Source organism: Heliangelus exortis (genome assembly GCF_036169615.1).
Source record: "Heliangelus exortis chromosome W unlocalized genomic scaffold, bHelExo1.hap1 SUPER_W_unloc_1, whole genome shotgun sequence".
NCBI lineage: Eukaryota > Metazoa > Chordata > Aves > Apodiformes > Trochilidae > Heliangelus > Heliangelus exortis.
This window is the reverse complement of record NW_027285918.1, coordinates 13092-39283: the sequence shown is the minus strand read 5'-3', so window position 1 is coordinate 39283 and position 26192 is coordinate 13092. Positions and strand designations below refer to the sequence as shown.

The window sequence follows — 26192 nt, the reverse complement described above, 5'->3', positions numbered from 1 at the left end:
GGTATGTGAAGCCAAATATTTTGCATTAGAGTCTGGACTGGTAAGTGGCATTATAGAGTAAATTGGATTATACAGTAAGGTAAAGAAAAGTAACCAGAAAGTGACTAATGGTGATGGCAGAGTCCTGCAGAGGAAAGTTGTGTTACTGTCTGAAGTTGGGTACAGTCCTCTTAGGATGAGGAAAATCCTTGCCAGATGCAGGGTATCCTGTTGGTGTTGGGCATCTGGGGCAGGGCTGGGCAGAGGGGTCTGGAGTCCTGAGAAACACCTCAGGGGAGAGTGGAGCACATTATTCCCACTTTGGGGACATGGATTAGTGGTGTTGGTTTCCCAGTTGGACTGGAGGATCCTAGAGGTTTTTTCCAGCCTTAATGATTCTGTGGTTCTGTGATTCTGTCCACACAGGAGGCATTGGCCCAGCTCCAGAGGGAAGGCCATTTATTCCATCAGCTGCTGCACAGGGATGCTTTAATGACATTTTCCACAAACTCTGCTGAAAAGCAAGTTTCCACGCTGGAAAAGATGAACAAGGAATTAAAGGCCAAGTGTGCTGGTTGAAGAGAACAAGTCTTAAAGTATGAGGCTGAAAAAGTAAAAAAAAGGGAGGTAAAGGATAGACTTTTTGCAGTGTTGAAGGCTCTGAGCAGTGTTTTGCTGTTCATTTCTGCATTCTGTCTTTTGGGAGCTGCCTGTTCCTCAAAAAAGTCAATCTCAGCCACTAAGCTTTCTCTTCTCTATTTTGTGATGTGCAGCAATATTTAAATTTCTTCTGTGTGGCTGTGTTGGGCTAATTAACTGGTCAGAAGACTGATTAGAATGTAAAAGTTTTTTTCTGCAAATTCCACCAGTCCCAGGCAGAGCAAAGATTTAAAAGTTGCTGTACCCATTTTGTTAATTGTTATTTTCTGGAAAAAAAGGAACTAGTCCTGTTGAGTAATTAGACACTGGTGTGCTCTTTGTCTGAATAGTGATGTGAAGAGTGCTTTAAAATTCCATTTCTTTCTTCCTCTCAACCCCAGAGTGTTTGAGTGAGGTGAATACCTGCATGTGTCAGATAACCACCTTATTCTTCATTTTTCAGTTTCTTTAAGAAGGAAGAGGGGGAAGGACTCCAGGAGTGCTGTCAATGCTTTTACCCTGGGAAAAACTTTGTATTCCTAGTGCCAAAAAAATAAAGGTTCCTTTGGGAGATGGTAGTTGGGTGGGTGGCTGGAGGAAAGGAGGGACTGTCGGGTTTGGTCATTCCTAATCCCCTCTACTGTTCCTGGTTCCTGCCAGAGATAATTCTTTGTGTCTGAATATTTCAGAACTGATGGAAAAAAAAATAGGAAAAGCCAACAGAAAGCTTCGTGGAAGATAAAAGAACACACGTGGAAGTGGCTGCAAATCCAGTTCACCATTCAACTCACCTGGGACATCCTGGCACCAGTCTGGTTCTGAACAGAAGTCCAGTAGGAAGCATCCCCAGTTCACCCAGAGGAGCAGAACCATTGATGAACAGGATTTCCTCTTCTGCAGACAAGGTAAACATTTTGAAATCCCATCCTCAGCTACTGCTGAAGAGCATCTCTATGCAAGGTTGTGCTTTTTAACCTAAACTTACAACTCATTTGCAGGGATTACTCATGGTGTAACTCCTCCTCATCCCAACACAACATCTAGGTGTGCTAGGGGTGAAAAGTTTGGGTTTTGAGGGCTGTTTTCCCGGAGTGCCCAGAAACCAAAGATGATGCCATAGGATGTTCTGAGCTAAGCTCTAAATTAAATTTGCTTATCTAGGATGTATGACTATAATAAATAAATCTGCCACAAATCTCACTTTATACCTCAGTGTGGGAGATCCACTGTGTGTAGGAGGCAATTGGGGTTTTATGGGGTACTCCTGGAGGAGCTGTGAATTTGGTCACTGCTCTCCCTTTAGTCCTGGAGAGAGGTCCCTTCCCTCCACTCTGCTGGTTTATGGCCTCACTTCTTTGGCCCATGGAGTTTTTGCCTGGTTTTGTGTGGATTGGAAGAATGTTTTAGAAGTTTAATATTGCACAATGTTAATGGTGTGTTTTCTGTATAATTCTAGTACAGGCAGGAACAGGATGAATTTGTCTCTGAAGAAGCTGGACATGGTAATGTGTCATGTTAGAGCAAGTAAAAAGATGACTGCTCCTAACTCTTGAAAACAACATCTTGAAAGCTGTTTAGTTCCTGTGCTAAGCACAGGGTTTTTTCTGCTAGCTTTACACTTACTTGAACATGGAAACTTTCTGCTTACAAAATGCTTTGTAGAGCTTTAAGCAGCTGCCTGAAAAAAACCACCAAACCAAGTTTCCAGTGATTGCCTTCAGCACTGACCCATAACACACACCCTCTGCTGTCAGTTCTTGGTCTGTGCTGTCCCTTACTCATTGCTTGTGTTTGTAGCTCCTCTGTTGCAGTCTTTTTATTTGAATAGGCAAGAAGAGGCTGATCAGTGACAAAAGTTCTCCTTTCTTTAGGGAAAGATCACTCAGTAGTGTTCAGGCAGTCGTCAGGGGAGTTGAATGTTTGTCATCCATGGCATCAAACATGTTCTGTGATGTGAGGCCAGATGTCCCAGGAGGAACTGCACCTATTTTGTACTGATTACTCCAGAGTCACAGCTTTGGAGTGACTGGTGCTGTTTCAAAGCAGGAAGCCCCTGAGCCAATTTCCTTCTGTTGCTGTCTGCTTTTAATCACAGAGAGTGTTCAGCTCTGGCTTCGTAGCCGTAATGTTCTGACAGTGACCTCTTTGCCCCTCTCTCCTGTGAAAGTAACACCAGGAATCTTGTCTCTTTTCTCCCCAGACACTGATGAACTTTAAACTACATCTCTGGGAGCTTATTCCATATCTTGTGATGGACCAGAAGAGATGAAAATATGTTTCTGTCAGTCTGAATAAATGTTCTTAGTCTGTTGGATGGATGACAGCCCTGTTGCCCTTCCCTGGTGGTTTTTTGATGCGTAGTCCTCTCCCTCTCCCCCTTCCCTTTTCCCTCCTCTCCCATTCCCTTCCCTCCCCCTTCCCCTTTCCCTCTCCCCTTGCTTCCCCTTGCTTCCCCTTGCTTCCCCCCCCTTCCCCCCCTTCCCCCCCTTCCCCCCCTTCCCCCCCTTCCCCCCCTTTCACCCCCTTTCACCCCCTTCCCCCCCTTCACCCCCTTTCACCCCCTTTCACCCCCTTCCCCCCCCTTCCCCCCCTTTCCCCCCTTTCCCCACTTCCCCTCTTTTCCCCTTTCCCCTTTCCTCCTTCCTCTTTCTCCATCCCCTTTTCTTTTTCCCCTTTCTTTTTCCTCTTTCATCCTCTTTTCCCTCCCTCTTTCCTTTTTCCCCTTCCCCTCTCATTCCCCCACTCACTTTCCTTCTTTCCCCTCCCCTTTCCCCTCCCTCTTTCCTCTTTCCCCTTTCCTCTTTTCCCTTTCCTCTTTCCCCTTTCCTTTCCCCTTTCTTTTCCCCTTTCCTTTCCCCTCCACCTTTCCCCTCCACCTTTCCCCTCCACCTTTCCTTTCCACCTTTCCCCTCCACCTTTCCCCTCCACCTTTCCCCTCCACCTTTCCCCTCCACCTTTCCCCTCCACCTTTCCCCTCCACCTTTCCCCTCCACCTTTCCCCTCCACCTTTCCCCTCCACCTTTTCCCTCCCTTTCCTTCCCTTTTCTTTTTTTCCCTGCCCTCCCCACCCTCTCCTTTTTTGTAATTTTTGTCAATAAATTGATTTGGATTTTGGTTTTAAAATTTTCATCAGTCTCTCGCCCTTATTTCTTGCTGTTAACAAATGTGCTCCTCTTTACCCTTTTTCAGTTTCTGCACACCTGCTTTATGAAATGGAATAGAAAAAAAACCCATATTTCTGAAGCAAAAACCATAGCCTGCTTTTCAAGAGTGCAGAAAGGGCCTTGGAAGTAGAAAGACTGCTCCAGAAATCACTTGGGCACCAGCAATGTGCTCATGTCCTTTGCTGCCTGTCTGGCAGGGCTCAGTTTGGAGTGCCAGAGCTCAGCTCCAGTTCCATGCTGTGGGCCAGAGGGTTCATTTTCCTAAGGAAAGCACATGGACAGTGGATTTCTTCCCAGTGCTTCCTGATGCCACTCAAGTTTCAGAGCCTCATTCTAAAAGAGCCTTCATGGCAGCTCTGCTCTAGAGCTGTCACACGGGGCTCCACACCGAGCCCTCTGATCTGCTCCCTTTCCTTCAGACACAACTCACAGCAGCAAACACTCATCTTACCATCTCCCTTTGGGGATCCACTCAAAACTTGTGCTGCCTCTGCACAGAATGACTTCTGCAGCCTGACCAGCACCCGACAGACACATCCTGCAGAGGGGAACAGGACTTTCCTATTTGTCAGGCAGAAAGAGGAATTTGGATATCCCCAGAGAGAGCAGCTCTTCAAGAAACAGGCAGCAAGCTCTAAGGCACAGACAGCTTTGCCATGAAGGGCTCTTCTGGAGAAAAGAATTCACTCCTGAATACTTTGGGTGGAAGCATTTGGTCCCTGCAGAGAAATCTCTGGGGGAGTCCTGTTCCCAGCGGGTCCCACAGCCAAGCAGAGAGCATCCATCCCTTGGTGGTCAGCAGCTGGAACAAAGGACCTCATCAGCAGGTTTTCCAGTCTATTTGCTGGTTTGTGTTTCCTGTATCTATGGAATATCTCTTTATGTCACACCATAGCACACTCTCATTCTGAAGTTAAGAGGATATCATTTTATTTCTGCAGACCTCTGCTTAGTGTAAGGTACGGCTAAAAATCAACCCAGGTGTGTCCTGGTTTGGGGCAGGATAAAGGTAATTTTCAGCCTTGTACTTTTGCTTTCTTTGCAGCTGCTGCCCACAGACACTGCTGCTGTTGAGAAAGCCAACGCTGCTGCTGCTCCTGCTGCAGACACCACAGCCTCTCCCCCTCAGCACACACAGATACTTGTTGACCCTGGGACTGGGAGAAAAGGAAAACCATGGAAACGAGAAATGTTCCAGGCAGGTGAAGGACAAAGAGGGGATTGCTGAAGCAGAGTGGGCAGGGGACAGAAAGGCATGGGGTGCACCTGGCCTTTAGCAAGCCCTTTGCCATGCTCTACCATTGTCCTGTTGTAGCCAGACTGGTGATGTCTGGATTGAAGAGGTGGGTGATGTGGTGGGTGGGAAGTTCATGAGATGATGAGGGTCACAGTGCCATCAGGGATCCAAAGTCCTCCTGGCAAGCAGTGACGGTGCCTCAGTGTCCAGAACTTGTGCCAACACTGTTTGCTGTCTTTATCCATGGGCACGATCACTTCCCTATTCCTGCTGGCCATGCTATTCCTGATACAAGCCAGGATGTTGGTGGCCTTCTTGACCACCTGGGCACACAGCTGTCTGATACTCATCTGTCTGTCCACCAGCTCTGACTGAGACTGATGCTGTGGATGGGATTAAGAAGTGAGTTCCATGGGGACAGGGACAGGGTTGGCTTCAGTTGAGTGGGATCATGGAATCATGGAATGGGTTGGGTTGGAACTGGATGATCTTTAACCCTTCCAACCCAACCCATTCCATGATTCCATGGTTCTGTGACACAGTCCCAGCCAGTTCCAGGCCTGGGAGTCTCCATAGCCACCACCAGGGCTTTGTGATGCAGGGCCTGGTGCCTGGACACCACGGTCATGGGGGTCTCCGTGGTGACCCTGGGGGTATATAAGGGGTGTGGAGACCTGGGGTGCCCATATCTGGGAGAGCACCTCCCTCAGGAGTCAGCAGCTGCCCTGGGTGACCATGGAATGTCTGTGGCAGAAAATGCCCAAGATGTCCATGGAGAAGGAGGTGGAAGCCTGCTGCCAGCCCTCCACAAGACCCCAAGGTCAGTGACTGAAGGAAGGGCCAGACCAGAAGTTCCCCTGCAGGCTGTGGGGAGAGGGCAGCTGTCCCCTGCAGCCCATGGAGGAGCACGGAGGGGCAGATGTGGATCTGCAGCCCATGGAGGAGCACTCTGTACCAGGGTGATGTCAATTATTAACTGAAATACATTAAATTTTAGAAAAAAGTCACATTTGAGCAGCGTGAGCATGGCTGGGGCAAGGGTCAGGAAGGTGAGATGCCTCTTGTCTCTCTGTGTCTAGATTTCCTTCTTTTCCTTTCCAGCAGGGCTGTTCCATGCCAGCTGTGCAGTTGAGTTTCCAGCCCCTCAGTCTCTCTCCCTTCTCCTCTCTCCTTTCCCCAGAGGGGAAGGTGTCTCTGCTCCAGCACTGCTCTCCCCTCGGGGACTGCTCTCAGCTGCCCCTCTCCTCTGCCCTGCAGCTCTCAGAGCGGTTCCTTTCCCCTGCTTGAAGATGTTGATGGCAGAGGCACTGTGGCTGCTGTGAGAGCTGTGTTTGGATTGGGTGTGCTTGAAATGCTCGAGTAGCACAGCTGGCAAAAGCTCTGCTGTCTGAGGAGCTGATTCTGAGGCTTTTCTCTTTTCTGTGTCTTGACAGAACAGCCCATAGCCTTCTGTCATCATTCTCCAGTCCTGTGCCCCTTCCCACCATGTTTCAGTTGTTGTTCCTATGATATCAGAACTACCTGAGTGGGCATGGAGCTCCAGTTCCTCCTCTTGATTTCCCAGGCTGCTTGTGTTTGTATCCATACACTTCAGGAGGCTGATCCTTTGGTTCCTATTTAAGGAGACAGCCAAGGAACATTTTACACTCCTCTGGCTGTCCTGGTTTCATCCCAGATCAGTTGTAGTGGTGATGGTGGGGTGATCATTGCCACCTTGGATCCCTCCCTGCAGGTCCTTCAGTTTAAAGCCCCCCTCCCCAAGCTGACCAGTGGGTACTGACGTGCCACTTCCAGGCTCCTCTCTAGTAAGCCCAGTTTTATCTATCCAACCCCCCTGCCATGGGCAGGGACACCTCCCACTAGATCAGGTTGCTCAGAGCTCCATCCAGCCTGACCTTAAAAACTTCCAGGGATGGGGCTTCCACCACCTCTCTGGGCAACATGTGCCAGTGTCTCACTACCCTCATGGGGAAGAACTTCTTCCTAGTATCTGATCTAAATCTACTCTCCTCTAATCTGAATCCATTCCCCCCTGTGCTGTCACTACCTGACATCCCAAAGTCCCTCACCAGCTTTCCTGTAGCCCTCTTCAGGTACTGGAAGGCTGAGGTCTGCTCAGAGCCTTCTCCTCTCCAGATTGAATAACCCCAAGTCTCTCCGTCTGTCTTCATAGGAGAGGTGCTCCAGCCCTCTGATCATCCTTGTGGCCACACTTTGGGTGCAGCCATCAAGGCAGTTCTTTATCTACCCAGTGGTCCGTCCATCCATCCATCCATCCATCCATCCATCCATCCATCCATCCATCCATCAAACCCATCTTTTACCAGGTTGGAGACCAGGATCTTGTGTGGGACAGTGTCAAAGGCTTTGCTCAGGTCCAGGTAGCTGACCTTGGTGTCTCTTCCCTTGTCTATTGGTGCTGTGATATTCCCATAAAAGGGCCCCAAGGTTTGTCAGGCACGGTTTCCCGCTGAGGAAGGTGTGTTGATTATACCAAATCACCTCTTCATTTTTCTTCTGCTCCAGCAGTGCCTCCAGGAGGATCTGCTCCATGACCTTATGTGGTACAGAGGTGTAAATGACCAGTCTGGAGTTCCCTGGATCTTCCTTCTTTCCCTTTTTGAACATGGGGTTTATGTTTTCCATGACCCTCCAGATAATTCTGAATCACAGAATACCTCAGGCTGGAAGAGACCCCTGAGCATCTCCTTGTCTGAGTGCCCTGCTCAAGGCAGGATGAACCAGATGAGGTTGCTCAAGGGCTTCCCCAGCGTGGCTTCATCCACCAAGGGGCTGAAGGTGTCTTTTGTCCCATCCCACAGGGGGATTATAAAGACAGCAAAGAGTGTTGTCACAAGTTCTGGACACTGAGGCACTGTCACTGCTTGCCAGGAGGACTTTTGCCAGTTCACCTTTGCCCAGCTCTCCAGGCTGTCCAGATCCCATGGAGAGCTTCTGGTGTCTCAGCCACCTCTCACAGCTTGGATCATCAGTGAACTTGCTGAGGGTACACTCCATCCCCTCATCCAGGTCATTGATGAAGAGATTGAACAAAACTGGACCCAGTACTGATCCCTGGGGAACACCACTGGCCACAGGCCTCCAACTTGGCTCTGTGTCACTCACCTCAACCTTCTTAACTCTGTTGTTGAGCCAGTTACCAATCCACCTGACAGTCCAATCATCTGTTCCACATTTCCTGAGTTTTGTTATGAGGATGTTATGGGAGACAGTGTCTAAAGCTTTACTGAAGTCAAGGTATATGACATCCAGTGCTCTCCCTTCATCTGCCCATTTGGTCATCCCTTTGCAGAAGGATATCAGGTGAGTCAAGCAAGATTTCTCCTTTGTAAATCAATGTTGGCTGCTCCTGAGAACCTTCTTTGTGTTTGTGTTTGCACACTCAGAGTACTGAATATTCTGTAAGGCAGACTTCTCCTTTCCTACTCAGTATTGAGAGCTACATCTACCACTGCAGAGATGTGGAATCCCCTCAGTGTCAACACAAGTTTTCTCCTTCCCCTCTTTCATCCTCCTGTGTGGTACTGACTGTAGCACAATGGACATTCCAGTACCTGTAAGATTCCTAGTGGAAGGCTGAGGAGGGACTGCTTGCAAGGGCCTGGACTGATAGGATGAAAGGCAATGGGTTTAATTTAGAGAGGAGTTTATTTGGACTGGATGTAGGGAAAAAGTTCTTCATCATGAGAGTAGTGGAAAAAATGTCACATGTTGACCAGTGAGGTGGTTGAGGTCTAATCCCTGGAAATATTGAGGTGGCTCAGAGCAACTTGATCTAGTTGAGAGTGTCCCAGATTACTGCAGTGGGGTTGGAATGGATGAGCATGAGAGGTCCCTTCCAAAAAAAAAAAAAAAATTCTGTGATTCTGTGATTCAGAATATGTGATTCAGATATGACCTTCAGCCATCTGAGGTACCATGGGGATATCTCAGAGCTCTCCCAAGATGGGGTTTGGAGGCACCAAGCCCATGGCCAGTGTGCAGAGGTTGATGGTCAAGGCTAAGAGCTGTGGGGACTGTGGGCAGTAGAGGAGGATCCTGGGAGTGCCTGAAGGGTGGGTTTGGGCATGGTGGAGCTTTTCTTCAGAGTGGGAAAGAGCTTGGGCAAGAAGAAATTCCCCAAAGTGCAGCTGGGGATGGCTGGAGTGGAGAGCAGAAGAAAGAAATGTCAGTGCAAGGGCCATGCTGGGGAACAGCACATCCCCCAGCAGGAGCCTGGATCAGGCCAAGGCTCTGTGTGCCAAGGCAGAGGCAGGGAGGACACAGAGATGTCAGGAGAGGAAGGGGACAGCAAGGTGGGGCAGGCGGGTGAAGGAGCAGAGCCTGCAGGGCAAGAGGCACAGGGGATGGGAGAGCCCAGGACAGACTGTGCTGGAGATGAGAGAGGGCAAAGGTGTGGAAAAGCTGGAGGCAGACTTGGCAGAGCCAAGCTCTCCATGCCTTTGCTGCTGGCTCTTGTCTCTGTCCCTGATGGCCATGGGGAGACAAGTGGAGCTTCCAGCAGCACTGGGGCTCAGGGCCTCCTTGTCCATGTGCAGGAGGCTGGCTGGGAGGTGCCGGGCCATAGTCCTGCCCTTGGCATTGCCCATCTGCACATGGCAGTGGTGCCAGGAGAGCCCTGAGGGCTGAGGGAGGGACAGGATCTCCGTCCCTTGCCAGGGGCTGGGGCTCAGGGCTGGCACCTTTGGGGAATGGGCTCAGGGCTGGGCCCTTTGCAGTCCTGACACACAGCCAGGCTTCCTCAGCACCAGAGCCACCTGCACCTTCCTTTTCCCCACCTGCCATCACTGCCTCCTGCTTCCTGCTCCCCCCACCCCCTGCAGGGGACGCTGCTTTCTCAGGGCTGTCCCTCAGGGGGACCCAGGCACACGCCAAGAAACTTTGGAAACTTTGAAATCTTTGGACTTGGACTTGCTTGTGGAGAAAGAAGCTTCTGCAGCTTCCTCTCCTTGCCTCTTGAGCAATTGTCATGGGCTCAGCATCAACCCCCCAGAGGGCTCCTGGCAGCTGTGAGCTGGGCTCCTGGGATGGAGGGAGCTGCTGGCAAGTGGGCAGTGCTGCAGAGAGAGAGCTCTGGGCAGGAGCAGCTCCTCTGCAGAGCGCAGCAGGGCTGAGGGCACTGCCAGGGTATCTGGGGGAGATGAGCAAGGCAGAGAGAGCTTCAAGGGGGTGAAGATGGAGGGCATGAGTGGCAGCTGAGTGGAGGAGAACCTTCCCAGCTTCTGCCATGGTGAGTGTCTGGTGCAGGGCAGTGAAGCTGGTGCAGTGTCTGGAGGCATCTCCTAAAGCTGCAGAGCCAGAGGTGCTGGGAGCTGGAAGGGGGGAAGGGGCTGGAGGTGGAAGGGGAATTGTGAAGAGGAGGGAGGGGGTGTGTGCAGGCAGGGGTGGCCAGGGCTGTCCTTCAGAGCAGGGTCCTGCAGCCCAGGGGCTGTGTGCTGGGGCAGGGACTCTGCTGCCTGCCTGCCTGCCTGCCAGGGGCAGCTCTCAGCCTGCCCGGGGAGCTCCCTGGTGCTGGCAGAAGCTGTGGCTGGCAGGAGACAGGGAGCACAGGGCAGGCTCCTGGTGCTGCTGAGAGAGGGATGAATTGCTCAGGGCTGCTCACAGCTCCAGCTGCTGCCCAGAAGATTTCTGAGGGGACTTTTCAGGAGTCCCTTCAGGGCAGGGCTTTCCTGCTCCAGTCTGGGCTCTCCTCAGGCTCTGCTTCCACTTGTCTCTCCAGGGCATGGAAAGCTCTTTCTGCACTCTGCAGAAGGCTCACAGACCCCAGTTTTCCTTAGCCCTTGTCTAAGCTGCTCCTGAGCCCCTGTGCAGCCAGAGATGCCCCTGGACAGGTCCTGCTGCTGCCAGGAGGGGTCTGCAGGGCAGAGCTGAGCACTCAGGGGGTGGGATGGGGGCTGTGAGCACTGACAGGGAGGAGAGCTGGGGACAGAGAAAGAGCTGCAGGCAGCAGAGATGGGCAGGGATGGAGAGGGAGCTGCTGCCTGGAAGATGATGGCAGGGGGGATTCCTGCACCTCCCAGCCATCCCCTGCAGAGCTGCTGCCCTCCCTAGAGCTAAACCCTGCTCTCTGTCACACAGCACAGTCCCCCAGCCCTTCAGATCATGGGCACTGAATTCTGAGCATCCTTCCAGCAGCCCCCCCTCCCCACCAGAGAGGAGAAATGCTAGAGTCTCTTCCTGTGTCTCCCTGTCCCGACTCTCTTGGCAGCAGAACTTTGGCAGCTTCCCCTCTTGCCCCTGCTGCTGCTGCCCTTGTTCTTCCTCTTCTTTTTGCTGGGCTGGGGGGTGAGGATTCTGGGGTGTAGCTCAGACACTGATGCTGCAGGTCCTGTCCTGCTGCTGTGTCCATGGAGGGAAAGCATCCAAAGCACCTGAGATTTTGGGCTGTGGGGACTGCAGGGTGTGGGGCTGGGGGTCAGCCCACCCTCCCATCAGGATACCCCATCTTTAGAGTCTTTGCCTCTTTGTGCAGCTGAGAGCAGGACTGATGGACAGAGCGGCTGTCCTCACTCTGCACTAAGGGACAGTCCCTTTGCCTCTCAGCACCCTCAGGGTTTCACTTGCAGAGCAGCACAAATGCCAGGGGCTTCTTCATCCAATATTTCTTCATGTGTGGGGGAGAAACTGGACCAGAGCAAACCACCCAAAATCCCCTCAGCTCAGGATGTTGCACTGGGGTTGACAATGCTGAAAGTCTCTTGGTTTCCATGATTTCAAGGATGTCAAGAATGGATTTAATCTGAGATTCCCCCGTGTTCTCTTGTAGCAATTGTTGTAAGGCAGGACTGAGTAATGTAGAGCCCAGAGTGCAGCAACTGCTTCCAGGGAGCAACAGCTTGTGAATGAAAAACTATAGCTTGTGAACGAACAACTATAGCTTGTGAACTGGTGCACAAGGAGTTAGATATTTGGGGATATCTCTGAGTAACTAAGTGGATTCACTCAGAAAAGTCTGATCTGACTCATTTATCCTTTTTCCTTCTCTGACATCGCAGCATGCCAAGAAACAGCAGATGTCCAACAGCAGCTCCATCACAAATTTCCTCCTCCTGGCATTTGCAGACAGGCGGGAGCTGCAGCTCTTGCACTTCTGGCTCTTCCTGGGCATCTACCTGGCTGCCCTCCTGGGCAACGGCCTCATCATCACCACCATCGCCTGTGACCACCACCTCCACACCCCCATGTACTTCTTCCTCCTCAACCTCTCCCTCCTCGACCTGGGATCCATCTCCACCACTCTGCCCAAAGCCATGGCCAATTCCCTCTGGCACAACACGGACATCTCCTACAAGGCATGTGCTGCACAGATCTTCTTCTTTTTATTCTTCATCACAGCAGAGTTTTATCTCCTGACCATCATGTCCTACGACCGCTACGTGGCCATCTGCAAACCCCTGCACTACGGGACCCTCCTGGGCAGCAGAGCTTGTGTCCACATGGCAGCAGCTGCCTGGGGCTCTGGGTTTCTCACTGCTCTGCTGCACACAGCCAATACATTTTCCCTGCCCCTCTGCCAGGGTAATGCCCTGGACCAGTTCTTCTGTGAAATCCCCCAGATCCTCAAGCTCTCCTGCTCACACTCCTACCTCAGAGAACTTGGTCTTATTGTGGTCAGTGCATGTTTTGCTTTTGGCTGTTTTGTATTCATAGTGGTATCCTATGTGGAGATCTTCAGGGCTGTGCTGAGGATCCCCTCCGAGCAGGGAAGGCACAAAGCCTTTTCCACGTGCCTCCCTCACCTGGCTGTGGTCTCCCTGTTTGTCAGCACAGCCATCTTTGCTTACCTGAAGCCTCCCTCCATCTCCTCCCCATCCCTGAACCTGGTGGTGTCATTTCTGTACTCGGTGGTTCCTCCAGCAGTGAACCCCCTCATCTACAGCATGAGGAACCAGGAGCTCAAGAGTGCTTTGTGTAAACTGATGAGAGGATTGTTTTCATAACTAATAAAATTCCCAGTTTCTTATGCATATCACTGATAATGTATCTTATATCATTCGTAATGTGTCTCATCAGAGGCTCAACCTTCCTTCTGGGACTTTTTTAAGATGGTTGGTTTCTTTTTTGTTTTTTTTTTTCCTCTTTTACAAGTGATTATGCTGTGCACAAATAAATCTCATTGTTCATACCATTTCTAGATCTGTATCTTTCTTTCTGGTGTTAATCAGGGGCTTCTGGAAACATTTTTGAAATAAATCTATGTTCCACTTTTTAAAATATAAAGGACCCAGACATACCTTCGTTACCTGATGTCCTTTTTCCGAGATTCCTCTGGTGTAAGGGTTGCATCCAGCAACACCTGGAGTCCTTGAGAAGGAGTTGAGAAAGCAAGAGGGTTCACTCTGACTGTTGTGACTCAACAGGAGGACCTTCCTCATTCTTTTCCCTGAGCAAACCACTCAACCTGGTCCTGGCTCCATTTCCACTGTCCCTCTACAAATCATTGCCTCAGATGCCCATGTCATCCACTCCAGTGTTTAACCCATACATGTCCCTTCCACATAGTAAGAAAGCAATCTTTGACATTACATCTAATAACATTAAAACTTCTATATTAAAGTCACTTTTGGTGACCCCCAACAACATTGTCATGGCTAGATTGGAGGGAGATGTGTTTGATGGATGGAGAGTTGGATGAGCAAGGAAATGGCCTGATGACTTCATGCAGACAGCTCTGGTCAGTGGATCAGTGCCCAGGGGGATGCTATTAATGAAGGATGTCCCTTCTGATTGTAAAGATAACTTCTAAATAGAATTGTATGTCCCCAGTACTAATTAACAGCTTCATCAGTGACAGGGACTGTGGGATCAAGTGATTCCTCAGCAAGTTTTCAGATGACACCAAGCTCAGGGGCACACTTGATTCACTTGAGGGTAGGGATGACAACCAGGGGGACCTGGACACATTTGAGTCGTAGGTCTGTGCAGTCCTCGTGAAGTTCAACAAGGCCAACTGTAAGGTCCTGTTCCTGGGAGGAGGAAACCCCCACTGTCAGTAAAGACTTGAAGATGAATGATTGAGAGCAGCCCTGCAGAGAACGACTTGGGGATCCTACTGGGTCAAATCTTTTATGAGAAGGTAACCCCCCTAGCTGATCAAGGGAAGCACGTGGATGTAATATTTCTGGACCTAGGAAGGCTTTTGGTACTGTCTCTCACAGCATCCTCCTGGATAAAATGTCCACCATACAGCTGGACAACCGTGCTGTGTGATGGGTGAGCAACTGGCTCACAGGTGGAGCACAAAGAGTGACAGGGAATGGGGTCACATCAGGCTGGTGAGCGGTCACTAGTGGGGTCCTGCAGGGCTCCATCCTTGGCCCAGTCCTCTTCAACATCTTCATCAGGGACTTGGGTGCAGGACTGGAAGGAATCTGAAGCAAGTTTGTGGATGAGAGACCTCGGCAGGTTCGAGAGCTGGGCAATCAGCAGGCAGAGGAAGGACAAGTGCTGAACCACAAGTTCAGCAAGTGCTGAATCACCAAGCACAAGGGCAAGTGCTGAATTCTGCACCTGGGATGGGGCAACCCTGGTGGCAAGTACAGACTGGGGAACGAGTGGCTGGAGAGCAGAGAGGCACCTGGGGGTCCTGGGTGATGGCAAACTGGAGATGTGCCAGCAGTGTGTCCTGGCAGCCAGGAGGGCCAACCCTGTCCTGGGGTGCATCAAGCACAGTGTCACCAGCCAGCCCAGGGAGGTGACTGTCCTGCTCTGCTCTGCACTGGTACGGCCTCACTGTGAGTCCTGTGTGCAGTTTGGGCACCCCAGTATAGAAAAGGCATCAAGGTGTTGGAGAGTGTCCAAAGGAGAGCAACAAGGATGGTGAAGGGTCTGGAAGGGATCACTTATGAGGAGCAGCTGAGGTCACTTGGACTGTTCATTTGGGAGAAAAGAAGGCTGAGGGGAGACTCCATGGCAGTCTGTGGATCCTCACGAGGGGAAGAGATGGGGCTGGTTCTGATTTCTTCATTCCTGTGACCAATGACAGGACCTGAAGAAATTATTGGAAGCTGAATTATGGGAGGCTTAGGTTTAGGTTAGATATCAGGGAAAGGTTTTTCCCAAAGGGCAGCTGACCAATAGAACAACTTCATTGCTTCCAAGCAATGACCACTCCCCCAGAGAAGTGGTCACAGCACCAAACCTGACTGAGTCCAGGAAGATTTTAATGATGCTCTCAGGCTCATGGTGTGATCCCGGGAGTACCCTTCACAGGACAGAGGCAGACTTGATCATCCTGATGGGTCCCTTCCAACTCAGAATATTCTATGAATCTTTGATAGAATGCATATACATATGGGTAATGCATGATGGGAGGGTGAGGACCAAGAAGCATCATCTGAAAAAAGGGAGGAAAAACTCAAAAACTTGCTTCTCATCAAGACACTCAAACACGTCTCCCACAGAGGTTTTGTCATCTCCATCCCTTTAGCTTTTTGAGCACAAAATTAACAAACCCTGAGCAACCTTCCCGTCCCCCAAACCAACCTCCATGAGACCAGGAGGTTGTCCCAGAGACCTCCTGATGATCAGGCCTCTGATCATCTTTGTGGCCTCCACTGGACTTGTTCAAACAGCTCCAGGTCCTCTTTGTGCTTGGGGCTCCAGAACTGGTCCCAGCACTGCAGTGGGGTCTCACCAGAGTGGAGCAGAGGAGCAGAATCTCCTCCCCTGACCTGCTGGCCACGCTGCTTTTTGTGTAGCTCAGGACATGCTTGGCTTCCTGGGCTGCCAGCACACCTTGCCAGCTGGTGCTGAGCTTCTCATCAGCCAGCACCCCCAAGTCCTCCTCCTCCTCAGGGCTGCTCTCAATCCATGCTCTGCCCAACCTGTATTTGTGCTGGGGATTTCCCCAACCCAGGTGCAGGACCTTGTGCTTGTCCTTGTTGAACCTCATGAAGTTTGCATGGGCCAACCTCTCCATCCTGTCCCTTTTTCTGGACAATCTCTGTCTGGAAAGGTGACTTTAGAAATGGTCACTGTATCACCACCTCCAGGAAAAACTCTTTCTTGAGGCTTTAAACTTGGTTTGCTCCTCATCCCATCTTGGGGTAGCCGGGAGGGGTTGTACATTTTCTGACATTATTGATCTTCACACCCTACTGTCTCTTGGAAGAATCCTGACCCACAAGTGAGGGATGGGCTCTTCCTTCCAATTGCCTGGGGTTCAGAGTCTGGCCTCACTGCTTAATGAAAAATACTAAATTAAAGCCACCTTTACAGAATCTTTGCCTCCCTGCAATCATGGCCTCCAGTGATCTGCTCTAACAAGGCCATGAGGAGGCTCTGGCAGCAATGGCCCTCAGTGGGGCCAATCAATGCTTCAAGGTACTTTCAGGTTCCATTCTGACTTCTGGAGCAGTTTGTTCATTCATCTCTCAGCACCTGAGGATCATGGACTCAGCACCAAACACACCCTGGGGCTCACTGAAATACAGAGAGCACTGAAGGGCCATGGCTCTCCAAGGGATATTCTTGACATCTTCCAGACTTGTACAGCTAATTGGAGAGGTTTTCACTCTACAGTTAAGGAGGAATATTTCATATTGTGCTTAATGAAAATAGTTTGTAGAACGTTTTTTTAACAGTATATTTTAAAAGATCATCTCATGTTTTAGGGAAGAGATGACAGAAGCTCCCTGAGGTCTGACACTGGGAGGGCTACTTTACTTCTCACCCCCCCAAACCCACGACTCCTTTCCTGTCCCACCTGGGACTTCCATCCCTGGTCCTTGCATCAGACTTCTCCTCTCCTCTCTGCAGCTGGAGGTTACAGCTCCACTGCACCACCTCCCACCTGCTCTCCTCAGAGAACTGACTGCACACGGGCACAGCAGGAGTTTTCCTTTGTGCCAGCCAAGAAAAGTCACACAGAGAAAGTGAAGAAGAATCTGAGGAGAAAGGGTTTAGAGAGACAGATGGGAAAAGAGAGATGTGATCATCATGAGAGAGGTGGCTAAAGAGACAATCAGGCTGCTGAAAGACAGGCGAGCTTTGAACAACCTGCTGCTCAAAGCAGCACCCAGGGGAGAGGCATCTGAATGAACAAAGAGCAGGAGAAGGGGACAATTGGAGAGGAATGGGAATGGCCTTTGTCTGGACAGTCTGTGTCTGGAAAGGTGACTTTAGAAATGGTCACTGGATCACCACCACCAGGCAGAAGTTTCTGTTGAGGCTCTGCACTTGGTTTGCTCCTTACCTGTCCTTGGGGTACTTGGGAGGTGTTGTGCATTTTTCCTACAGTGTTTATTGCTCATTTTCACACGCCACTGCCCCCAGGAAGAGTCCTGACCCACAAGTGAGGGATGGGCTCTGCCTTCCTATTGCCTGTGTTTCAGAGTTTGGTCTGACTGATCCATAAAATAAATAAATAAATAAATAAATAAACACATAAACAAACAAATAAAGAAATACTTTTGGCTTCAGAGCCACCTTTACAGAACCTTTGTCTCCCTGCAACCATGGCCTCCAGTGACCTTCTCTAACAAGTCTCTGGGGAGGCTTTGCCAGTAATGGGACCCAAAGGGGTCAATAAATACTCCAAGATACTTCAAAATAATTTGGGGTTTTGTTTTGGCTTTAACTTTTTAAACCTTTTTTTTTTTTCAGTCTCCTCTCAGTACTCATGGGCTCAGTCTCTCTGGCACCATGGTGCCCACTACAGCACTGAGCAGCCATGAGTCACCCTGTGGTAGTTTTAGTGTTCAAGACTTGCAGAGCTAATTGGAGAGGTTCTAGTGCGGAAGAAGATAACAAAGAGCATCAAATAAAAATTATTGAATAGTTCAATGTTGCTGGTTTTCAGTTTAGAAATGTATATTCAACTGGTATCGTTGCAAAGTGTCTCTGCAAGGGGCCTGGACAGTGAAGAAAAGCCTTTGAGATCCATCACTCCATGGAGAACATTTCTCCTCACCTCCCCAAACACAACATTGCTCTCATTGGCTCCCTGGGAAGCCTCTGGGATAATTTGCCTCCACCACCTTGTCAGTGCCCCCACTTGTACCCTCCATCCAGCAGCTGCTGCTCGCTCAGCTCCCTCCTGTCCCCACGCTGCCACTTCATCCCCACCCACCCACCCCGCATGGCACCAGCATCATCGGGGTCTCTGCGGGGAGCCCCGAGCGCTGGCAGCGATTGTCCTGTCACACAATGAGGGGATGGGGGCAGCGGCAGCGAGCCCGTTCCTGCCCTGCCTGCAGGACACCTTCCCTTAGGGGCAGGAGGAGCAATGCATGACAAGTGTCCCTTTCCAAAAGCCCGCAGCAGCCTCTCTTTCCTACGGCAGCTGCTTTCTGCACTGCCATCAAGAACGCCCTGCAGGCTGCACTTTGCATTTCCCCCTCAGAAAGGGAATGCTCCTTCTTGGCATCACCCAGCACGCACACAATGTCCTGGCTTCGGAAGAAAACTCAACACAAAAAGGGGGGACACCCACTCCCACTGCCTCACGGGTGCCGGCCGTGCCCTCCGTGCCTCCCACCGGCCCTGGCCCCGCCGCATTGCTGGGTTTGCCCGGGGGCTCTGCAAGTGAAGAGGGGAAAGGGGGAGGTGGGGGCCAGGGAATCCAAATGAAAAGAGTCTCCAGCTGAGGCCAGTAAAAGGTCAGGCTGTCCCACCAGGCACTGCTCTGGGGTGGGGGAGCAGCAGCACAGTGCCAGGTGGAGGTACTGAATGAGTGCCAGCTGCCAGCCAGAGGTGACAAGTTCTGGTGACAAGGTGGTGGTGGCAAGGTTGAGGTGGCAAATTGTCTCTGTCCTTTCTACATCCCGTGTGTCTTTTCCTCCCATCAGACATCTCCTCTGCAGGCTGCAGCTGGATGTTACAGCTCCTTTGAACCAGCTCCCAACCCATCTCCCTTAGAGAACTGCTGCACTCAGGCACAGCAGGAGTTTCCCTCTTTGCAAGCAGAGTATAGTGAAGCAATAAAGTTTCCATAGTATTTCATTTTATTCATAGAACTAGCATTAGAATTACTGAATATATATATATTTAACTTTATCCTACTTCAATAATTAAAATGTTTTTAGCTCACACTTGTGGTGTGTGAGTGAACAGCTGTGTGGTTCTCAGTGTCTGGCTCGTGTTCAACCACCACATTTTTTATTTGGGCCCAGCGTGGGGCACAAAGGGCTGAAATAACAACAGATCTGATCAGCACGTGTTAAAAGAGATTAATTATAATTATTCCTTCTATGGGTTTTTCAGTCTCCTATAAGTACCTGTGGATCACAGACTCAGTCCCACTGGCACCATGGAGCCCATTACAGTACTGAGCAGCCATGTCTTACCCTGTGGTGTTTTTAGTGTTCAAGACTTACACAGCGAATTGGAGAGGTTCCTGAGTGGAGGAGGATTAAAAAGAACATTGCTGGTCACCATGTTGGTTGGCTTGGTCTCAGAGCTTTTTTAGAGCTGTTGGATGTCACACCTTCTTCTCTTCTTGTTTTGCTGGCTGTCAGCTCTGGAACCTGCTCCAGGGCATCATTGGGCTGTTCTTTGTGGCACTGATGGTGACACTGACCTGACACCTGCAGCCAGCACAAAAATCTCCTCTGTACTTCATGTGCCACCTCCTGCAGACTGTTAGTAATTACAGTTCTCACCATTTCTCTTATGAAAAAACCCATGCAGGAGACATCTCCCTTCTTTGGATATCATCTCCTGGACATGATTTATAATTACACTTTTTCCTTTTTCTCTTTTATGGAGGGGACATAATTCCTGATTTTTCATTCTCCCTTCTGCTAATTGCATTAGTTGATTTTTCAAAAATTTCTACTATTTTTGGGATGTCAAAACATGTACGGTCCTATTAGTAGGAACCAACATAAGGAGGCTCTAGAGGCTCTAGAAGACACATCAAGGATGAAGAGGCAGATGAAGTATAGCTGCAATAGCTGAGACCTTGTTCTCACTTCACCTTCCCAGGTGTCTTCTGGAAATACAGCACAGCAGAGAGGGAACAGCTCTGGAGGTTCCTGGAGTGTGGAAGAGACCTTCCTGACACATCTTGTGAGACAACCAATCAGAGAAGACACCGCAATGAACCTGGTGTTGGCCAACACAGAAGGACTTGTTGTTGATGTGATGGTTGGAGGCCATCTTGGGCACAGTGACTGTGAAGTAATAGACATCTCCCTCCCTAGAATCACAGAATCATCACAGTTGGAAAGACCTATAAGATTGTTGAGTCCAGCTGTCCACCATACAACCCCTTACCAGTAAACCACCCACTGCAGCTCTTCATCTACCTTTCTTTTGAACACCTCCAGGGATGGTGCCCACACCACCTCCCTGGGCAGCCTGTTCCAATGCTGAACAGCTCTTTCTGTGAAGAAGTTGTTCCTATTATCTAACCTGAACCTCCCCTGGTTTAGCTTTAACCCATTTATTCTTGTCCTGTCACTGGTCACAAGAGAGAAGAGCCCAGTGTCTGTCTCACTACCACCTCCTTTGAGGTAGTTGTAGAGAGCAATGAGGTCTCCCCTCAGCCTCCTCTTCCCTAAGCTGATCAACCCCAGTTCCCTCAGCCTCTCCTCATAAGTCCTGTTCTCCAGACCCCTGATCAGCTTGGTTGCCCTTCTCTGCACCCTCTCCAGCACCTCCATGTCCTTCCTATCCTGTGGTGCCCAAAACTGCACACAGTGCTCTAGGTGCAGCATCACCAAGGCTGAGGACAAGGGTAAGATCACCTCCCTGGTCCTGCTGGTCACACTCTTCCTGAATCAGGCCAGGATGGTGATGGCCTTCTTGGCCACCTGGGCACACTGCTGGCTCATGTTCAGCTGCTGACAATCAGCACTCTCAGGTCCCTCTCTGCTGGGCAGCTCTCCAGCCACTCCTCCCCAAGCCTGTAGTGCTGCTGGGCTTGGTGTGGCCCAAGTGCAGGACCCAACATTTGGCCTTAGTGAAACTCATGCACTTGGCCTTGGCCCATCCACCAAGCCTGTCCAGATCCCTCTGCAGAGCCTCCCTACCCTCAGGCACATCAACACTTCCACCCAGCTTAGTGTCACCTGCAGATTTACTAAGGGTGCACTCTATCCCCTCAGCTAGGTCCTTGATAAAGATGTTCAAGAGGAGCAGCCCCAGCACTGAGCCCTGGGGGACACCACTCGTGACCCCCCACCAGCTGGATTTAACTCCATTGACCACAACTCTTTGGGCACGGCCATTCAACCAGGATGATCTGCTCCATCAACCTCCCTGGGACTGAGGTCAAACTGACAGCTCTGTAGTTTCCCCGATCCTCCTTCTCTCCCTTCTGATATATGGGGATTACATCAGCAGATTTCCAGGCTTCTGATGTCTCTCCAGTGAACCAGGACTGCTGATCAGAGATGGAAAGGGGCTTGGCAAGCACTGCCACCAGCTCTTTCAGCACTCTTGGGTGCATCCCATCCAGTCACAGAGATTTATGTTCATCCTCATGGTGCAGCAGGACACTGACCATCTCCTTCTGGATTATGGGGGGATCTCTCTGCTCCTGGTCCCTGTCCCCTAGCCCAGGGAGTTGAATCCCTGAATATAACTGTCCCTGCTACTAAAGACTGAGGCAAAGAAGTACTTCAGTCATTTCCTCATCTCTTGCTATCCTGTTCCCTTCTACATCTATCAGGTGATGGGGGGTCATCTGCCTCCTCGTCCTGGTTGGGGGGTCTGAAACAGACTCCAAATACAAGATCTCCCTTACTTGCCTTTCCCCTTCATCCTTAACCATAAACACTCAACTTTGTCATCCCTGGAACCAAGCTCCATGCAGTCAAAACATTCCCTAACATACAGAGCCACACCACCACCTCTCCTTCCTTTCATGTCTCTTCTGAAGAGCTTCTATCCATTCACTGCAGTGTTCCAGCTGTGACAGTCATCCCACCACATTTCTGTGGTGACAACTACATCACAGCTGTCCAGCTGTGCAATGGCTTCCATCTCATCCTCTTTGTTGCCCATGCTCTGTGCATTGGTGTAGATGCACCTCAGCTGGGCCTCCTTTTGTCTGGGAGAAGCCCAAATCACATCCTGATTATACTCCAATATTCCCATAGCCCCCAACCTCACACCAACTCCTGACTGGGAGCCCTTGCTTGCACACCCTTCTCCCCCAGGTACTGGTGTGTCACATTCAGGCTCCTCTCCAGTGACCCCATTTTCACCCCTGGTCCCCTTCATACCTAGTGTAAAGCTCTGCTAATTAGCCCTGCTATCTCCTGTCCTAAACCCCTTTTACCTCTGTGGGATAATCTCTTCCCACCCCTTGTTAGGAAGCCTGGTCTCCTGTAAACCCAGTCTTGGTCAAAAAACTGACCCCTGGAGAAGTAAGGAGGAAGGTCAGCAGAACTGTCACCTTGGAGGTTTGGCAGGCAAATTTTGTTCTCTTTCAGAGTCTGGTGGAGAGAATCCCTTGGGGGGCAGTCCTGAAGGGCAAGGGATTTCAGGAAGTCTGGACAGTGCTGAAGAAGAAACTCTTAAAGGTGAAGGATCAGATGGCCCCATGTGCTGTAAGATGAACTGGTGGGGAAAGATGCCCAGCCTGGCTGAACAGAGAGATCTGGTAAAAACTCATCTAAAAAAGGAGAGTTTGTGGCCTTTGGCAAAAGGAGCAAGACACTCAGGGAGACTACAAAGATGTCAGGAGGCTACAGAGGGAAAAAATTACAATGGCCAAACACAGTGTGAAATTGATCTGGATGCTGCCATTGAAGATCATAATCAATGTTTCTGTGAATGCAATAACAACAAAAGGAGGGTGAAGAAGAATCCTCATCCTTTATTGGATATCTTGAAGAATCAGCGACCAAGGGTGAGGAGAAGGCTGAGGTACTTAATGCCTTCTTTGTCCCAGGCTTCAGCAGTAGGAGCAGTTGTTCCTGGGGTACCCAGTCCCCTGAGCTGGCAGACAGGGACAGGGAGCAGAATGGAGCCCCCATGATCCAAGGGGAGATGGTCAGTGACCTCCTGCACCACCCAGACACACACAAGTCTGTGGGGCCAGATGGGACCCACACAAAGGTACTGAGGGAGCTGGCAGAAGTGCTCACCAAGCCTCTTGGCATCATTTATCAGCAGTCCTGGCTGACTGGGGAGGTGTCAGTAGAATGGAGACTGACAGCTGTCATCCCCACCTACAAGAAGGGCCAAAAGGAGGATCCAGGGAGATACAGGCCTGTCAGCTTGACCAGTGCCAGGGCAGGGTATGGAGCAGATGGTCTGAGAGCCATTACACAGCATGTGCAGGACAGCCAGGAGATGGGGGACAGACAGCATGGGTTTATGAAAGGCAGGGACTGCTTGACCAACCTGATCTCCTTCTGTGACAAGGTGACAACTGATTGAATGAGGGAAAAGTGGAGGATGTTGGCTACCTTGACTTTAGTAAAGATTTCAATGGTTTTGTCCACAAAAATCTTTATGGAGAAACTGGTTACCTCTGGCCTCGAGCAGTGGCCTCTTCAGTGGGTCAAACCCTGGCTGATGTCTGGGCCCAAAGAGTTGTGGTGAGTGGAGCTCAGTCCAGCTGGTGGCCGCTCACCAGTGGTGTTCCCCAGGAAATGCTACAGGTTTGGGGAGGGGTGTCTGGAAAGATGGCTGGCACAGAAGGACCTGGGTGTTCTCATTGACAGATGGCTTAACATGGACCAGCATGTGCCCAGGTGTCCAAGAAGGCCACCAGCATCCTGGGCTGCATCAGAAATAGTGTGGGCAGCAGGACCAGGGAGGTGATTGTTCCCCTGTACTCATCACTGGTGAGGCTGCACCTCGAATCTGGGGTCAGTCCTGGGCCCCTCACTACAAGAAGGACATTGAGGGGCTGGAGCTGGGGACCCACACAGGTCTGGGACCACCCCTGGCACCTCCAGTGTCACCTGTGGCTTGCAGGGGAAGAGGAGGGAAAGGAGATTCCCCCTGGCACTGCTTGGGTGTCCAGTGGGAGAGTGGGAGAAGCAGAGGTTGTGTCTCAAGAGGGGAAGTGGCTGTGCTGGAAAGGAGGGAGGGAGGGGACATGAGCCATGACTTCAGTGTGTGTCCCATTGGGATCCTGGGGAGCCCCAGGGAGAGCTGGAGGGAGCCCCGAGAGAGTTGAGCAAGTGGCAAAGTCTGGCGCTGGTCCTGTGCTGCTGGGCTGGGCTCCTGAGCCTGAGAGAGCTGCTGGCAAGCAGAGAGTGCTGCAGAGAGAGAGCTCTGGGCAGGAGCAGCTCCTCTGCAGAGCGCAGCAGGGCTGAGGGCACTGCCTGCAGGCAGCAGGGCAGGGCAGAGAGAGGAGGCAGAGAGAGGAGAAAGGCAGCCTGGGCTGGGAGGAGAGCTGAGAGCTGCCTGGGCTGGGGGAGAGAGAAATCTTCCCAGCCTCTGCCATGGTGAGTGTCTGGTGCAGGGCAGTGAAGCTGGTGCAGTGTCTGGAGGCATCTCCTAAAGCTGCAGAGCCAGAGGTGCTGGGAGCTGGAAGGGGGGAAGGGGCTGGAGGTGGAAGGGGAATTGTGAAGAGGAGGGAGGGGGTGTGTGCAGGCAGGGGTGGCCAGGGCTGTCCTTCAGAGCAGGGTCCTGCAGCCCAGGGGCTGTGTGCTGGGGCAGGGACTCTGCTGCCTGCCTGCCTGCCTGCCAGGGGCAGCTCTCAGCCTGCCCGGGGAGCTCCCTGGTGCTGGCAGAAGCTGTGGCTGGCAGGAGACAGGGAGCACAGGGCAGGCTCCTGGTGCTGCTGAGAGAGGGATGAATTGCTCAGGGCTGCTCACAGCTCCAGCTGCTGCCCAGAAGATTTCTGAGGGGACTTTTCAGGAGTCCCTTCAGGGCAGGGCTTTCCTGCTCCACTCGGGGCTCTCCTCAGGCTCTGCTTCCACTTGTCTCTCCAGGGCATGGAAAGCTCTTTCTGCACTCTGCAGAAGGCTCACAGACCCCAGTTCTCCTCAGCCCTTGTCTGAGCTGCTCCTGAGCCCCTGCACAGCCAGAGATGCCCCTGGACAGGTCCTGCTGCTGCCAGGAGGGGTCTGCAGGGCAGAGCTGAGCACTCAGGGGGTGGGATGGGGGCTGTGAGCACTGACAGGGAGGAGAGCTGGGGACAGAGAAAGAGCTGCAGGCAGCAGAGATGGGCAGGGATGGAGAGGGAGCTGCTGCCTGGAAGATGATGGCAGGGGGGATTCCTGCACCTCCCAGCCATCCCGTGCAGAGCTGCTGCCCTCCCTAGAGCTAAACCCTGCTCTCTGTCACACAGCACAGTCCCCCAGCCCTTCAGATCATGGGCACTGAATTCTGAGCATCCTTCCAGCAGCCAGCCCCCCCCCACCAGAGAGGAGAAATGCTGGAGTCTCTGCCCGTATCTCCCTGTCCCAACTTTCTTGGCAGCAGAACTTTGGCCCTGCTGCTGCTGCCCTTGTTCTTCCCCTTCTTTTTGCTGGGCTGGGGGGTGAGGATTCGGGTGTAGCTCAGACACTTGATGCTGCAGGTCCTGTCCTGCTTCTGTGTCCATGAAGGAAAAGCATCCAAAGCACCTGAGATTTGGGGCTGTGAGGACTGCAGGTTGTGGGGATGAGGGTCAGCCCACCCTCCCATCAGGATACCCCATCTTTAGGGTCTTTGCCTCTTTGTGCAGCTGAGAGCAGGACTGATGGACAGAGCAGCTGTCCTCACTCTGCACTAAGGGACAGTCCCTTTGCCTCTCAGCACCCTCAGGGTTTCACTTGCAGAGCAGCACAAATGCCAGGGGCTTCTGCATTAAAAGTTTCTTCATGGGTTTTTGAGAAATTTTTCCAGAGCAAACCATGCTGAATCCCATCAACTCTGCTCTGCAGTCTGGTGGTGCATTGGGGTGACAATGATGTACAGCTCCTGAATGTCACGAGAGGATTTAATCTGAGATCCCCTCCTGCTCCTTTTCACCAATTGCTGTAGAGAAGCACAGACGCCTCCTGCTCCTTTATGGACATTCAGCCAGGACAAGCCAGGGTGTTTGAAAGGGATATTCCAAAGGTGTTCATGAAATGGGAGAAACTGTTTGTGTGTCTCTAGGAGAAATTTAAACATGTTTTTTTAAGCAACACTGCCTTAACTTCCTTTTTTTTTTTCTTTTTTTTTTTTCTTTTTTTTTTCCTTTTTTTTTTTTTTTCTTTTTTTTTTTTTTTTTCTTTTTTTTTTTTTTTTCACAAGAATGTCTCTATCCATAG

The 26192-nt window shown here is 51.1% G+C and overlaps 1 protein-coding gene and 1 long non-coding RNA gene across 2 annotated transcripts; one reads left to right on the top strand and one right to left on the bottom strand.

Moving 5' to 3' along the window:
• Positions 1–1316: 1316 nt before the first annotated feature.
• LOC139790532 (uncharacterized) lies at positions 1317–2312 on the bottom strand. The gene is made up of 2 exons (XR_011723548.1): positions 2242–2312; positions 1317–1567 (listed from the first exon to the last, which is right to left on the bottom strand). It is a non-coding gene; the product is annotated as an uncharacterized lncRNA (long non-coding RNA).
• A 2673-nt stretch (positions 2313–4985) lies between these two features.
• LOC139790527 (olfactory receptor 14A16-like) lies at positions 4986–13025 on the top strand. Its single transcript, XM_071732407.1, has 2 exons — positions 4986–5839; positions 12036–13025. Exon 2 carries the CDS (start codon positions 12054–12056, stop codon positions 12978–12980), a length of 927 nt encoding a protein of 308 aa, XP_071588508.1. The 5' UTR covers positions 4986–5839; positions 12036–12053; the 3' UTR covers positions 12981–13025.
• The last annotated feature ends 13167 nt before the right edge of the window (positions 13026–26192 follow it).

Excerpts from the sequence above, each read along its gene's own strand:
- LOC139790527 (XM_071732407.1), top strand. The coding sequence starts at position 12,054 with ATGTCCAACAGCAGCTCCATCACAAATTTCCTCCTCCTGGCATTTGCA.